The following is a 12,470-nucleotide window of genomic DNA, read 5'->3' as shown; positions in this document are numbered from 1 at the left end:
AACTAATAACCTTTAACTTGAACTTTTAAACGTGCTTAAACTTCTTACAGTCAGGTTGTAACATTGTTATTAAAACTGGAACATTCAAAAAACTTTTTAACACTGTCAAACAGTTGTCAACATATTTACAAAACTTTGAAAAAATTTATGGTCATTGGACTCCGCATGTCAAAGTACTTGTTCGATAATTAGAAATACCGATAGTAAAGGCGTTTTCTTTTTTGCTTTATGCACAATCTGCATGTCATTTTGTTGTTGTCAAACAGTGACCAAGGACATTTTTGAAGCCAATTTTCTTGGAATGTACGTTTAGGGGCAGACTTTTTTCGTAATTGCTAAACGATGTTGGGACTTGGGAAGACTCTGTTGGGTTGTTAATATTATTGTCATATTTTCTAATTTTACTTGCCGGAGGAAAAAAAAAAAATGGATTTTGTTTTCTTTGGCCTGTCACTTTAAGCCATTTTGATAGGTTCGGAAATTTCCTTGATATCTGATTGGTTGTTATAATCTCAACTTACCAATGAAATAGAGTGTTAATATTAAATAAATTAACCATTGGCTGCGAAATGACGTCATGTCCAATGAAATAGTTTGTTCTGGTTACACATTCACTCGATTACTTTACCGACTTACAAATTGAATCGATTAGTTTTTATTTCTAATTCATGTGCGCCCGCGGACCCATATACAGAAAACGGGTGGGGACAAATATTTGTTTTTTGCGACAATAACACAAGGGCGCATCCACGGCAGAACACTGACTTATGTTGATACTTTGTGTGCAAGGATCAATTCAGTAGAAAAGTCAACAAAATAAAGGGCTTACAGTCACTGAACAAATGAGTTTGCTGCTTAGAGTGTATATTTTTCCCAAAAATATTTGAAAATTTCCCCTCTTGGAAGTGTAGTTCAATTTTAATCAATACCTCGTTTAAATAATTCACAGAAAAGCCAAAAAATGTTGATCTTTGAACATAAACATAACATGTTGATGACAAAAAAAGTTGGAATAATGTTTTTCTCTCTGTGTATGGTGAATTATGGTGTTACAACTTGATTTTGTATGTTACTTGCTTAGCATTGAAATTTCCCCTTTTACACGTGAATTATCCCCCTCTCAGGGGACCCGACCCCTTTTCCCCAAAACTGAAAAAAACACTGACATGATACTCATTGCTATTTTATTTTTTATATCTATTCTTGTTTTAGGGACAGGGACAAGAAAAGGAATGAAACGAAAGTGGGCCAGCGAAGAGAACATATGTTTCATGAACTTTTTTAGAGATGAATTAAGAGAAAAAAAAATGCCATCTGGCTCAAAAATAATGGGGTCCCTAAAAATACTTACCGGAAGAACAGTGGCCCAGATAAGGGCAAGGGTCCATAACATTATTATGGAAAAACAAAAATGGAAAAAGAATTGTTGAACTGTGGAATATGTTTATGCCCCTGGTAGGGTGGCATATAGCAGTTGAACTGTCCGTCAGTCAGTCAGTCTGTCCATCTGGCCGAAAACTTATATGGCCATAACTTTTTCAATATTGAACATAGCAACTTGATATTTATACCCCTATTACAATTGGTAATGGGGGCTATATAGGAGTCACGTTTGTCGGTCTGTCCCGATATTTCATCCGATCTTCACCAAACTTGGTCAGTAGTTGTATGTAGATAATGTCTAGATCAAGTTTGAATATGGGTCATGCCAGGTCAAAAACTAGGTCATGGGGTCACTTAGTATGTTTTAAACTGTAAGTTTGTACGGACCATAGCTATGTTATTTATCGTTACATTTTTAAATGACTCGGTACATTTGTTCACCATCATGGAACGGTGTGTCGCGTTAAAAGAAATTACGTCAATATCTCAAAGGTCAAGGTCACACTTGGGAGTTCAAAGGTCAAATGCTTGTCCGGGCCATAGCTTTGTTTTTTATTGTGAGATTTTAAAATCATTTGGCACATTTGTTCACCATCATTGAACAGTGTGTCGGGCGAAAGAATTACGTCGATATTTCCAAGAACAAGGGCACAATTTGAGTTTAAAGGTAAAAAATGGCCATAATTGAGCTTGTCTGGGCAATAACTATGTTGTTTATTGTGCGATTTTAAAATCGTTGGCTCTTTTGTTCACTATCATTTGACAGTGTGTCGCGCGAAAGAATTACGTCGATATCTTCAAACTCAAAGTTGTAGTTTTAGTTCAAAGGTCAAAAATGGCAATAAATTATCTTGTCTGGGTCATAAATATGTCATTCATTGTAAGATTTTAAAATGACTCTGTACATCAATTTTGTTCAAAGTCATTGGAAGGCTTGTCATGTGAAACAATTCAAGAGTTCAAAGGTAAAAATGGCTATAAATGATAATGGCATAATGATTCTTAAAAAATCGCCATAAATTGTATTATCTTGTTTTGTGAAGACAGCATACAAAATAGTCTGTGTCAATGCGTTATGTGGGGGTATATGTCACGTCTGTGACAAAGCTCCAGTTGGCATGCATGTGCATCTTGTGAAGCTGCACATATTGAGTGGTGAAAAGTGAAGGTCAAGGTAATCCTTCAAGGTTAAATGTTAAATATATTGCTTCTGTCCGTCCGTCTGAAAACTTTAAAATTGGCCATAACTTTTGAGCTCACCTGAGTGCAACATGCTCATGGTGAGCTTTTGTGATTGCCTTTTGTCCGTTGTGCGTTGTATGTCGTCAACATTTTGCCTTGTGAACACTCTAGATGCCACATTTATTGTCTGATCTTCATGAAATTTTGCAGAACATTTGTCACATTGATACCTCGACTGAGTTCGAAACTGGGTCATGCTGGGTCAAAAATTAGGTCACTAGGTCAAAAAAACAACAAAAAAACTTGTGAACACTGTAGAAGTCCAATCTTCATGTAACTTTGTCAAAATGTTTGTCTAAATGATATTTTGGTTTAGTTAAAAATTGGTTCCGGTCCGTTGAAAAACATGGCCGCCAGGGGCGGGGCAGTTTTCCTTATATGGCTATAGAGAAACCTTGTGAACACTTTAGAAGTCAAAATGTTTGCCTAATCATCATGAAACTTGGTCAAAACATTGGTTTTATTTATATTTTGGACGAGTTTGAAAATGGTCCAGATCAGTGAAAAAACATGGCCGCCAAGGGGCGGGGGAGTTTTCCTTATGTCTTTAGTTAAACATTGCTAACACTCTAGAGGCCACATTTATTGTCCATTCTTCATGAAATTTGGTCAGAAGTTTGGTCTCAATGATATCTTAGACGAGCTGAAAATGGTTACGTTTGCTTGAAAAACATGGCTGCCAAAGGGCGGGGCATTTTTCCTTATATGGCTATATATGGCTATAGTAAAATCTTGTTAACACTCTTGAGGCCACATTTATTTTCCGATCTTCATGAAACTTGGTCAGAATATTCATCCCAAAAAATATCGTAGACAAGTTAAAAAATGATGCTGGTTGGTTGAAAAACATGTCCGCCAGGGGGTGGGGCATTTTACCTTATATGGCTATAGTAAAACTTTGTTAACACTCTATAGGCCACATTTATTTTCTTATCTTCATGAAACTTGGTCAGAAGATTTGTCCTAATGATATCTTGGATTAGTTCAAAAATAGTTTCGTTTGCTTAAAAAACATGGCCACCAGGGGGCGGGGCATTTTTCCTAATATGGTTATGTATCATGCTTTACTAAAACATTGTAAACACTCTGTAGGCCACATTTATTTTCCGATTATTATGAAACTTGGTCAGATGATTTGTCCTAATGATATCTTGGATGAGTTCAAAAATGGTTCTAGTTGGTGGAAAAACATGGCCACTAAGGGGGCGTGGTATTTTTCCTTATATGGCTAAAGTAAAACCCTGTTAAACTCTAGAAGCCATATTTATTGTACGATCATCATGACACTTTGTCAGAAGATTTGTCCCAATGATATTTGGACAAGTTTGAAATTGGTTCCAGTTGCTAAGAAAAACATGGCCACCAGTGGGCGGGGCATTTTTCCTTATATGGACTTATGAATCTTCTTGAAACTTTGTCAGTATATTAGTTTAAATGATATCTTGGATGTGTTTTTCACGTTGACATTTGAAGCTTTAACTTTGTATGATTCTAAATATGTGTCAATGCTGTCAGTTGAATTTTGAAATATGAAGTTTTACATTTTTTGTAGATTAAATAATTTGTAAAATGTTGCAGTTTAGTCAATCAGTTTTATAAGATATTGAGCTTTAGTTATGATGCAGATTGTAAGATTCTTAATATCTTTCAATATTGTGGATAAGTTTTTGAGATATCAAGCTTTGAGTTTTATGCAAATTGTATGATTTTAAAATGTTTTAATGGTGTTGATCAGTGTAATGAAGATTGCATAATTTTTATGTTTTAATTCTGTCTATTGGTTTTCAAAATGAAAGACTTTGATTTTGTAAGTGCACTTTTATCTCCTGAAAGATTCTTTTCTAGTGTTTAGTTTATATTTTAAGGCTGTTTGCAAACTCGAAGTGAAAACAGTTCTATTACAATTTGGTAAGGACATGACATTGCATATCTGATTTTAAAATGTACTTTGCTGGCAACGTGTAATTTTCTGAAATGTCTTAGTAAGACTGTTGTTTGCAATCAAAAGGTCTGTGCTTCAAATACAGGGTAATGCATGTTTTTTGTCCAAATTTATGGCGATTCAGACATTGTTCTATGTAAATTTGGGGTTTGCTTGAAGGTTCAGTCTATTTTTATGTCCCTCACTATAGTAGTGGGGGACATATTGTTTTTGTCCTGTCTGTTGGTTGGTTGGTTGATCTGTTTACGCCAACTTTAACATTTGCAATAACTTTTGCAATATTGAAGATAGCAACTTGATATTTGGCATGCATATGTATCTCATAGAGCTGCACATTTTAATTTTCTGAAAGGTCAAGGTCAGAGGTCAAATATATGTGGCCAAAATCGCTCATTTTATGAATACTTTTGCAATATTGAAGATAGCAACTTCATATTTGGCAAGCATGTGTATCTCATGGAGCTGCACATTTTGAGTGGTGAAAGGTCAAGGTCATAATTCAATGTCATAGGTCGAATATATGGCTTCAAAGCGGCGCAGTAAGGGGGATTGTGTTTTACGAACACAGCTCTTGTTGTTAACTGCCTTTTTAGTCCCTTACCAGTGTTTCACTAAAGTCCGTGTACTTTGGACTCATTTCAAGTTGACATTTGAAGCTTTAACTTTGTATGATTCTAAATATGTGTCAATGCTGTCGGTTGAATTTTGAAATATGAAGTTTTTCATTTTTTGTAGATTAAATAATTTGTAAAATGTTGCAGTTTAGTCAATCAGTTTTATAAGATATTGAGCTTTAGTTATGATGCAGATTGTAAGATTCTTAATATCTTTCAATATTGTGGATAAGTTTTTGAGATATCAAGCTTTGAATTTTATGCAAATTGTATGATTTAAAATGTTTTAATTTGTTGATCAGTGTACTGAAGATTGTATACTTTTTATATGTTATAATTCTGTCTATTGGTTTTCAAAATGAAAGACTTTGATTTTGTAAGTGCACTTTTATCTCATTATGCCCCCCTTCGAAGAAGAGGGGGTATATTGCTTTGCTCATGTCGGTCGGTCTGTCGGTATGTCAGTTTGTCGGTCCGTCCACCAGGTGGTTGTCAGACGATAACTCAAGAACGCTTGGGCCTAGGATCATGAAACTCCATAGGTACATTGATCATGACTCGCAGATGACCCCTATTGATTTTGAGGTCAAAGGTCAAGGTCACGGTGACCCAAAATAGTAAAATGGTTTCCGGATGATAACTCAAAAATTCATACGCCTAGGATCATGAAACTTCATGGCTAGATTGATCATGACTTGCAGATGACCCCTATTGATTTTGAGGTCACTAGGTCAAAGGTCAAGGTCACGGTGACCCGAAATAGTAAAATGGTTTTCAGATGATAACTCAAGAACGCATATGCCTAGGATCATGAAACTTCACAGGTAGATTGATCATGACTCACAGATGACCCTTATTGATTTTGAGGTCACAAGGTCAAGGTCACGGTGACCCGAAATAGTAAAATGATTTTCGGATGATAACTCAAGAACGCTTTTGCCTAGGATCATGACACTTCATAGGTACATTGATCGTGACTCACAGATGACCCCTATTGATTTTCAGGTCACTAGGTCAAAGGTCAAGGTCACAGTGACAAAAAACGTATTCACACAATGGCTGCCACTACAACGGACAGCCCATATGGGGGGCATGCTTGTTTTACAAACAGCCCTTGTTAAAGATTCTTTTCTAGTGTTTAGTTTATATTTTAAGGCTGTTTGCAAACTCGAAGTGAAAACAGCTCTAGTACAATTTGGTAAGGACATGACATTGCATATCTGATTTAAAAATGTACTTTGCTGGCAACGTGTAATTTTCAGAAATGTCTTAGTAAGTAAGACTGTTGTTTGCAATCAAAAGGTCTGTGCTTCAAATCCAGGAAAATGCATGTTTTTTGTCCAAATTTATGTCAATTCAGACATTGTTCTGTGTAAATATGGGGTTTGCTTGTAGGATCAGTCTATTTTTATGTCCCCCACTATAGTAGTGGGGGACATGTTGTTTTTGCTCTGTCGGTCTGTTGATTGGTTGGTTGGTCTGTTTATGCCAACTTTAACATTTTGCAATATTGAAAGTAGCAACTTGATATTTGGCATGCAAATGCATCTCCTGAAGCTGCACATTATCATTGGTGAAAGGTCAAGGTCATCCTTCAAGGTCAGAGGTCAAATATATGTGGCCAAAATCGCTCATTTTATGAATTCTTTTGCAATATTGAAGATAGCAACTTGATATTTGCCAAGCATGTGTATCTCATTGAGCTGCACATTTTGAGTGGTGAAAGGTCAAGGTCATCCTTCAAGGTCAGAGGTCAAATATATGTGGCCCAAATCGCTTATTTTATTAATACTTTTGCAATATTGAAGATAGCAACTTGAAATTTGGCATGCATGTGTATCTCATGGAGCTGCAAATTTTGAGTGTTGAAAGGTCAAAGTCATCCTTCAAGGTCAGAGGTTAAATATATGTGGCCCAAATCGCTTATTTTATGAATACGTTTGCACTATTGAAGATAGCAACTTGATATTTGGCATGCATATGTATCTCATAGAGCTGCACATTTTGAGTGGTGAAAGGTCAAGGTCATCCTTCAAGGTCAAATATATGGGTCAAAATTGCTCATGTTATGTTACTTCTGCAATATTGAAGCTAGCAATTTTATATTTGACATGCATGTGTATCTCATGGAGCTGCACATTTTGAGTGGTGAAGGGTCAAGGTCATCCTTCAAGGTCAAACGTTATATACGGGGCATTGGGTTTCACAAACGCATCTTGTTGTGTATGTAATTAATTTTGCTTAATTTTTGTGATCCCCCGCCAACAGCGGAGGGATATTAATTTGGCATTGTCCGTCTTTCCGTCTGTCCGTCCGGCACTTTTGTGTCCGGAACCATATCTTGGAAGTGCTTTAGCAGATTTCATTGAAACTTGGTACGAGTATATATATATGGATAAGAGGATGATGCACGCCAAATGGCATTGTACATCCTTGATTAATAGCGGAGTTATGACCCTTTGTATTTGAAAAAAATGCTTTTTTTGTGTGTCCAGAGCCATAACTTGTATCCAGAAGTATAATGGCGGGGGATATCAATTCAACGAATTTGCTTGTTAAATCAGTTTTTATTTTCATGATAATCATTTAGTTCGTACTGCAACTTATGATGGATTGTTACTACTATCTCCAATTATTTGTTTGTCATGGGTCCGTCACCATTTATCTCTTATATAATACTTGAATTGAGCATTTCACAATCTGACAATCATGCATATCATTTATTAGTTTCATAATAAAACGTCTGACAAGGGTCAGATAATTTTAACATATATTGTTGTTATAATTTGTCATGTGTTGTATGAATAAATGACACTTCCATGATAGAGAAAATTTAAATATATTTTTAAAGACATTTGTAAAATGAAAATGAAATAACTATACATTTTACAGTGGCTAGTCGTACGGCTAGACAAGAGGCTAGCCGCACGGCCCCGTACGGGTAGACAATAGGTTTGCCGTACGGCTCTGTACGTATAGCCTTTCCTATGGATATTGTCTAAGTTAAAGACAACCATTTTCAGTGAACTGATAAATTGCCTGTATGAAACCATATATTTATCCATTGTCTGAACGACAATTAAATTATTTGTGTGACTCCATTTCTGAGAAGTACCTTGGCCGTCATTGAATTTCATAATATCGATGCCGCAACTAATTAAAACAGTTTTCACTCCTTACATAGGAAAGTCGTCTTATTAAAGAATCAAATTAGAAACCGATTTAAATTATGTGTGTGTAAGTCAATTTCTAGAACGTAACTTTGACGGCTGTCGTCATTAAATTTCAAAATATCGATGCCGCAACTCTTTAATACAGGTTTTTCACGCCTTAGGAACGTCGACTAATTAATGAATCAAATAAGCAACCGTATGACATGAAAGGAAGCCGTGAAAGATGACGAATTTTTAAAGCGAGATTATACGATTTTTTCAAATATTTATTAATTTACATAAAATGTGTATAAAAAAAACAACTTATTAAACATATATTTGAACATAAACTTAAATAAAAGTTAAGAAGAACATGTGTCGATATATGCAAAATAAGCCAGATATTAAATTCTGAAATCGAAAATGTATGTACTGTCGAATTCGCCAGCATGTAAATCGTGCATGTACGATGTGAATCTAAATTTAGTTTAACGGTTCATTTTTAGTGTGAGCGTCAGCTAACGCTAATGTTTTTGCAAATCGGTATGTGCGTAGAAGCCTTAAAGGGGCCTTTTCACAGATTTGACATGTTTTGAAGTTTGTCATTAGATGCTTTATATTGATGAATGTAAACATTGGATTTTTAACGCTCCAGAAAAAAAATCAAAAATAAAATTTAAAAATGGAAAAAAGTAGCCCGTACAAGGGCTCGAACCAGTGACCCCCGGAATCCTGGAGTAAAAAACGCTTTAGCCTAATGAGCTATCCTGCCAAGCATACATGAGAGGTGTATTCTATACCTGATATAAGCAATCTTCGTAGTTTCACAAATTTAAACGATAACAACAGAACTCTCCAAATTATTCAATCGTTTCGCGTTGCAACGCTCTATAATTTTTAGGTTTTTAAATCGTGAAAAGATGCATATAATGGCTATATTAGACCATGGTTAATGTTCAGTAATACTGATTCCTCACAAATATCATAACTAAAACGAAAATTTGCGAATCTGAAACAACTATTTTCAATTTTGTCAATTTACCAAACCGTGAAAAGATCCCTTTAACTATGACATGGAAAGACAACCACTGTCCGTTGCAGCAGACTACACATTCTACTAGCGTCTGCTAGGAAAGATAACCACCACATTTGCCTGTTTATAGTCCACAACTCACTGGTGCACTGCAGTTGGTGTATATGAGTAATAGAGTTTAACAGCTTGTAAGACGATATTGGCCAGTCTAGTGTTTATCATTGAAAATCTGCACATACTGGCTGCTTTCAGAGAAAACAGGGCTTAATGCATGTCAAATAAGATAAGCCTGTGCATACTGATAAGCTTGTGCAATGCAAACACGCTAAACAAGGACGACATGTCTTATTTTATAATGTTTAAAGGGTCTCTTGTACTGGGATGACAATTTATGCATAAGCATTTAGCCCTGTTTTCCCAAAACGAAGCTAAAAATTTATTTTTTATTAATGATTTAAAAAAAAAACATCTGAACCTGTGCTTTAAGACACACTCTTTATAATTTTGAATGGATTGTGTCCATTCAAAACTTGCAATATAAAAAGCTATAACATAATTTTTTAAACTGAGTTGCGTCTAAACTTATACAACAACGAACACCTACAGTGACGTCAGCGCTTTGATAAATTCCTGCAACCATTTATTCGCCACACGAACACTAACTAAAAATACGAATGCTTCAGTTATAGGCTACTATTCCATCTGTCCGCAACCGCATATCCGCATCCGCAAAAAATAAAACAAGTAGAAATGCACTGCACTTATTCCATTCATCCGTATCCGCACGCGAATAGGCGTCCGCAATAGAACGCTCAAGTGAGCATTCTTGGGCTACTATTCCATCTATCTGTAAATGTATCCGTATCCGCAAAATATACGGACGCTATATTCCATTTATCCGCATACGTCGAACGTATCTTTATTTTTGTATATGGATAAAACTAAAAATTATAATTATTGAGATAATTATAATGAAGGACAAGCTGCTAAGCGTGAATTTAAGTAGATATAAGGTACAAATCATCGTTCTGTCCGTAAAAGGATACAAATGGTAAATACCTGAAACATCTTCTTTTAGTGCCTTGGCTATGATTTTCCATACATTTAAACTTTAAAGTATAATCAGAGTCACGATATGCAGAACTGCGTTGGTTGTATAATTCCGGGTATTTTTTCACGAATTCGATAGATTTTCAGTTTATTTTTTAGATGACAGCTACTCTCATCGTGCTAAATGCCGTCCGTATCTCGTCCGCATCCGTTTGCGGATAAATGGAATATAGCGTCCGTATAACGATTTTGCGGATACTGACGCGGATACGGATGCGGATGCGGATTGGTGGAATACTAGCCTTATTTTAGGAAAATATGTACGAAATATCTTCGTCACAATCGGCTCGGGCGCTTATTTGTCTTTGCTGCATATTACTGATTAACAGCACTAAATGACAATTCTATACTTTATAAGCCGTACGGCTAGACAATCTCAATAGGAAAGGCTATAATACGTACAGCGCCGTAAGGCTAGCCTATTGTCTAGCCGTACGGGGCCGTACGGTTAGCCTCTTGTCTAGCCGTACGGGACTGTACGACTAGCCACTGCCTTTAGTTATTGGAGGTTCTTATGTATTATACCCAGTCGCAAGTGGTATAGGCTATACTCAAATCTTTTCGTCCGTCTGTTATTGGATACTGTGATGGGTTATGTATCACATTCAATGTTGTTTTTTTTTGTTTATAAGACAAAATCAGATTTTTTTTCAAAATACCTTCCTTTTAACTAATTTGAAAGCATTTTTACAGGTCCATTCTTGCGAAGCAATAATGCAAGTTAAAGAACTGGTTTTACAAGTCCCTATTCGATATTTATGACATAACTATGACTAAAATCTTCAGAATAGTTCAAAGCACGAAATGAATATCTTTCTGTTGGACATGAGGAAGTGGACCGAATATCGATGACTGGATCATTTTCCACGAAGGCACATAAAACTACAGTAAAGTTCCGCTACTTTCAGCTTGGTCTTAATAGCATGTCGGACTTCATAATTAACAGGGTATTTTGTTCTTTATTCAATACTTTGGGACCATGCAATCTTGAAAAATTGCAATTTACAGTGTTCAATGTGGTCTTAATAGCGGTACTCTTCTTGTACTAGGAATCGCTGCGTGTTTTAGTCATTATCTTTGAAATCCTTTTCGAAGCTATCATAAAAAACATTTATACTCGTGTCACGCCAGGGTGACATCACGTCAGGTTTAAACACAATAAGTAAATACATATTGTTATAACGTTTAAATATTCGTTTGACTTCTATTTTTCATTTCAATTTAATAATCCTATAAATGTTTTGTTTTTGGTTGTCATATCTATTTACCATTAACGATCCGCAACTGTTTTACCTTTACGTATCTTTGCAATGAAACTGTTATAGCGACAACTGTTTCATTATAGCTGCTTGCATCACACGGACACCACTGTTATATAATTCAATGATTTCTACAAGGATGATTCTATCCTACATTATCTCAATTGTTTAACCAAGGACATTGTGCTTTTAAAAGTTCCGGCGACTACAAAATCACGCAACAGGAGAAAATAACACGATACGTAGTCAAATAATGCAAAAATTCAAAAAAATATTAAAATAACATTAAACACATATTTAGTTCACCATTGTGTCATTCCCTCTGTAAAATGAATTCGACTCAAAATGTTATTAAATGTATAATGCAAGGAAACCATGCAGAGCGATTCATGCATAGGCCACACAAATACAAACACATCTGATCGTGAGGATTTAATATATAAAGTTTGAGGTCGAGAAGATCTTAACCACAATTCTAATGCGAGTGTCGCAAGATATAACTATGCTCAAGGCCAACTCATTTTTTAGCAAACAATGTTTCGTATTTCAAGTGACACTATCTCAGGGACCCGGTATGTCGGTATCAAGTATCACAGAGTATACATATATAAAAAAATAATTGGGTCATGGGGACCCAGATACGAGGTTTAAAGTAAAAAAATGTATATGTTATTTGTCTGCAGAAATAACTAGATATATTAAGTTTCGAGTTATATATAGGTTGTTGAAGGTAAT

General features: G+C 35.6%; 1 protein-coding gene across 13 annotated transcripts in view; it reads left to right on the top strand.

Moving 5' to 3' along the window:
* LOC127856017 (hepatoma-derived growth factor-related protein 2-like) overlaps positions 1-7,948 on the top strand; it is a 34,862-nt gene extending 26,914 nt beyond the window's left edge. For 12 of the 13 annotated variants that reach the window (XM_052392055.1, XM_052392061.1, XM_052391999.1 and 9 more), the window contains one exon: positions 1,213-7,948. In XM_052392055.1, coding sequence (XP_052248015.1) covers positions 1,213-1,430 — 218 coding nt within the window. In that variant the 3' untranslated portion in view covers positions 1,431-7,948. The remainder of the gene's footprint in view (positions 1-1,212) is intronic. The other variant, XR_008037818.1, reaches the window with a different exon arrangement.
* Positions 7,949-12,470: the final 4,522 nt, after the last annotated feature.

Source organism: Dreissena polymorpha, chromosome 1, assembly GCF_020536995.1.
Source record: "Dreissena polymorpha isolate Duluth1 chromosome 1, UMN_Dpol_1.0, whole genome shotgun sequence".
In the NCBI taxonomy this organism is placed as follows: Eukaryota; Metazoa; Mollusca; class Bivalvia; order Myida; family Dreissenidae; genus Dreissena; species Dreissena polymorpha.
The sequence above is the reverse complement of the archived record's forward strand: the minus strand, read 5'-3'. Positions and strand labels throughout refer to the sequence as shown.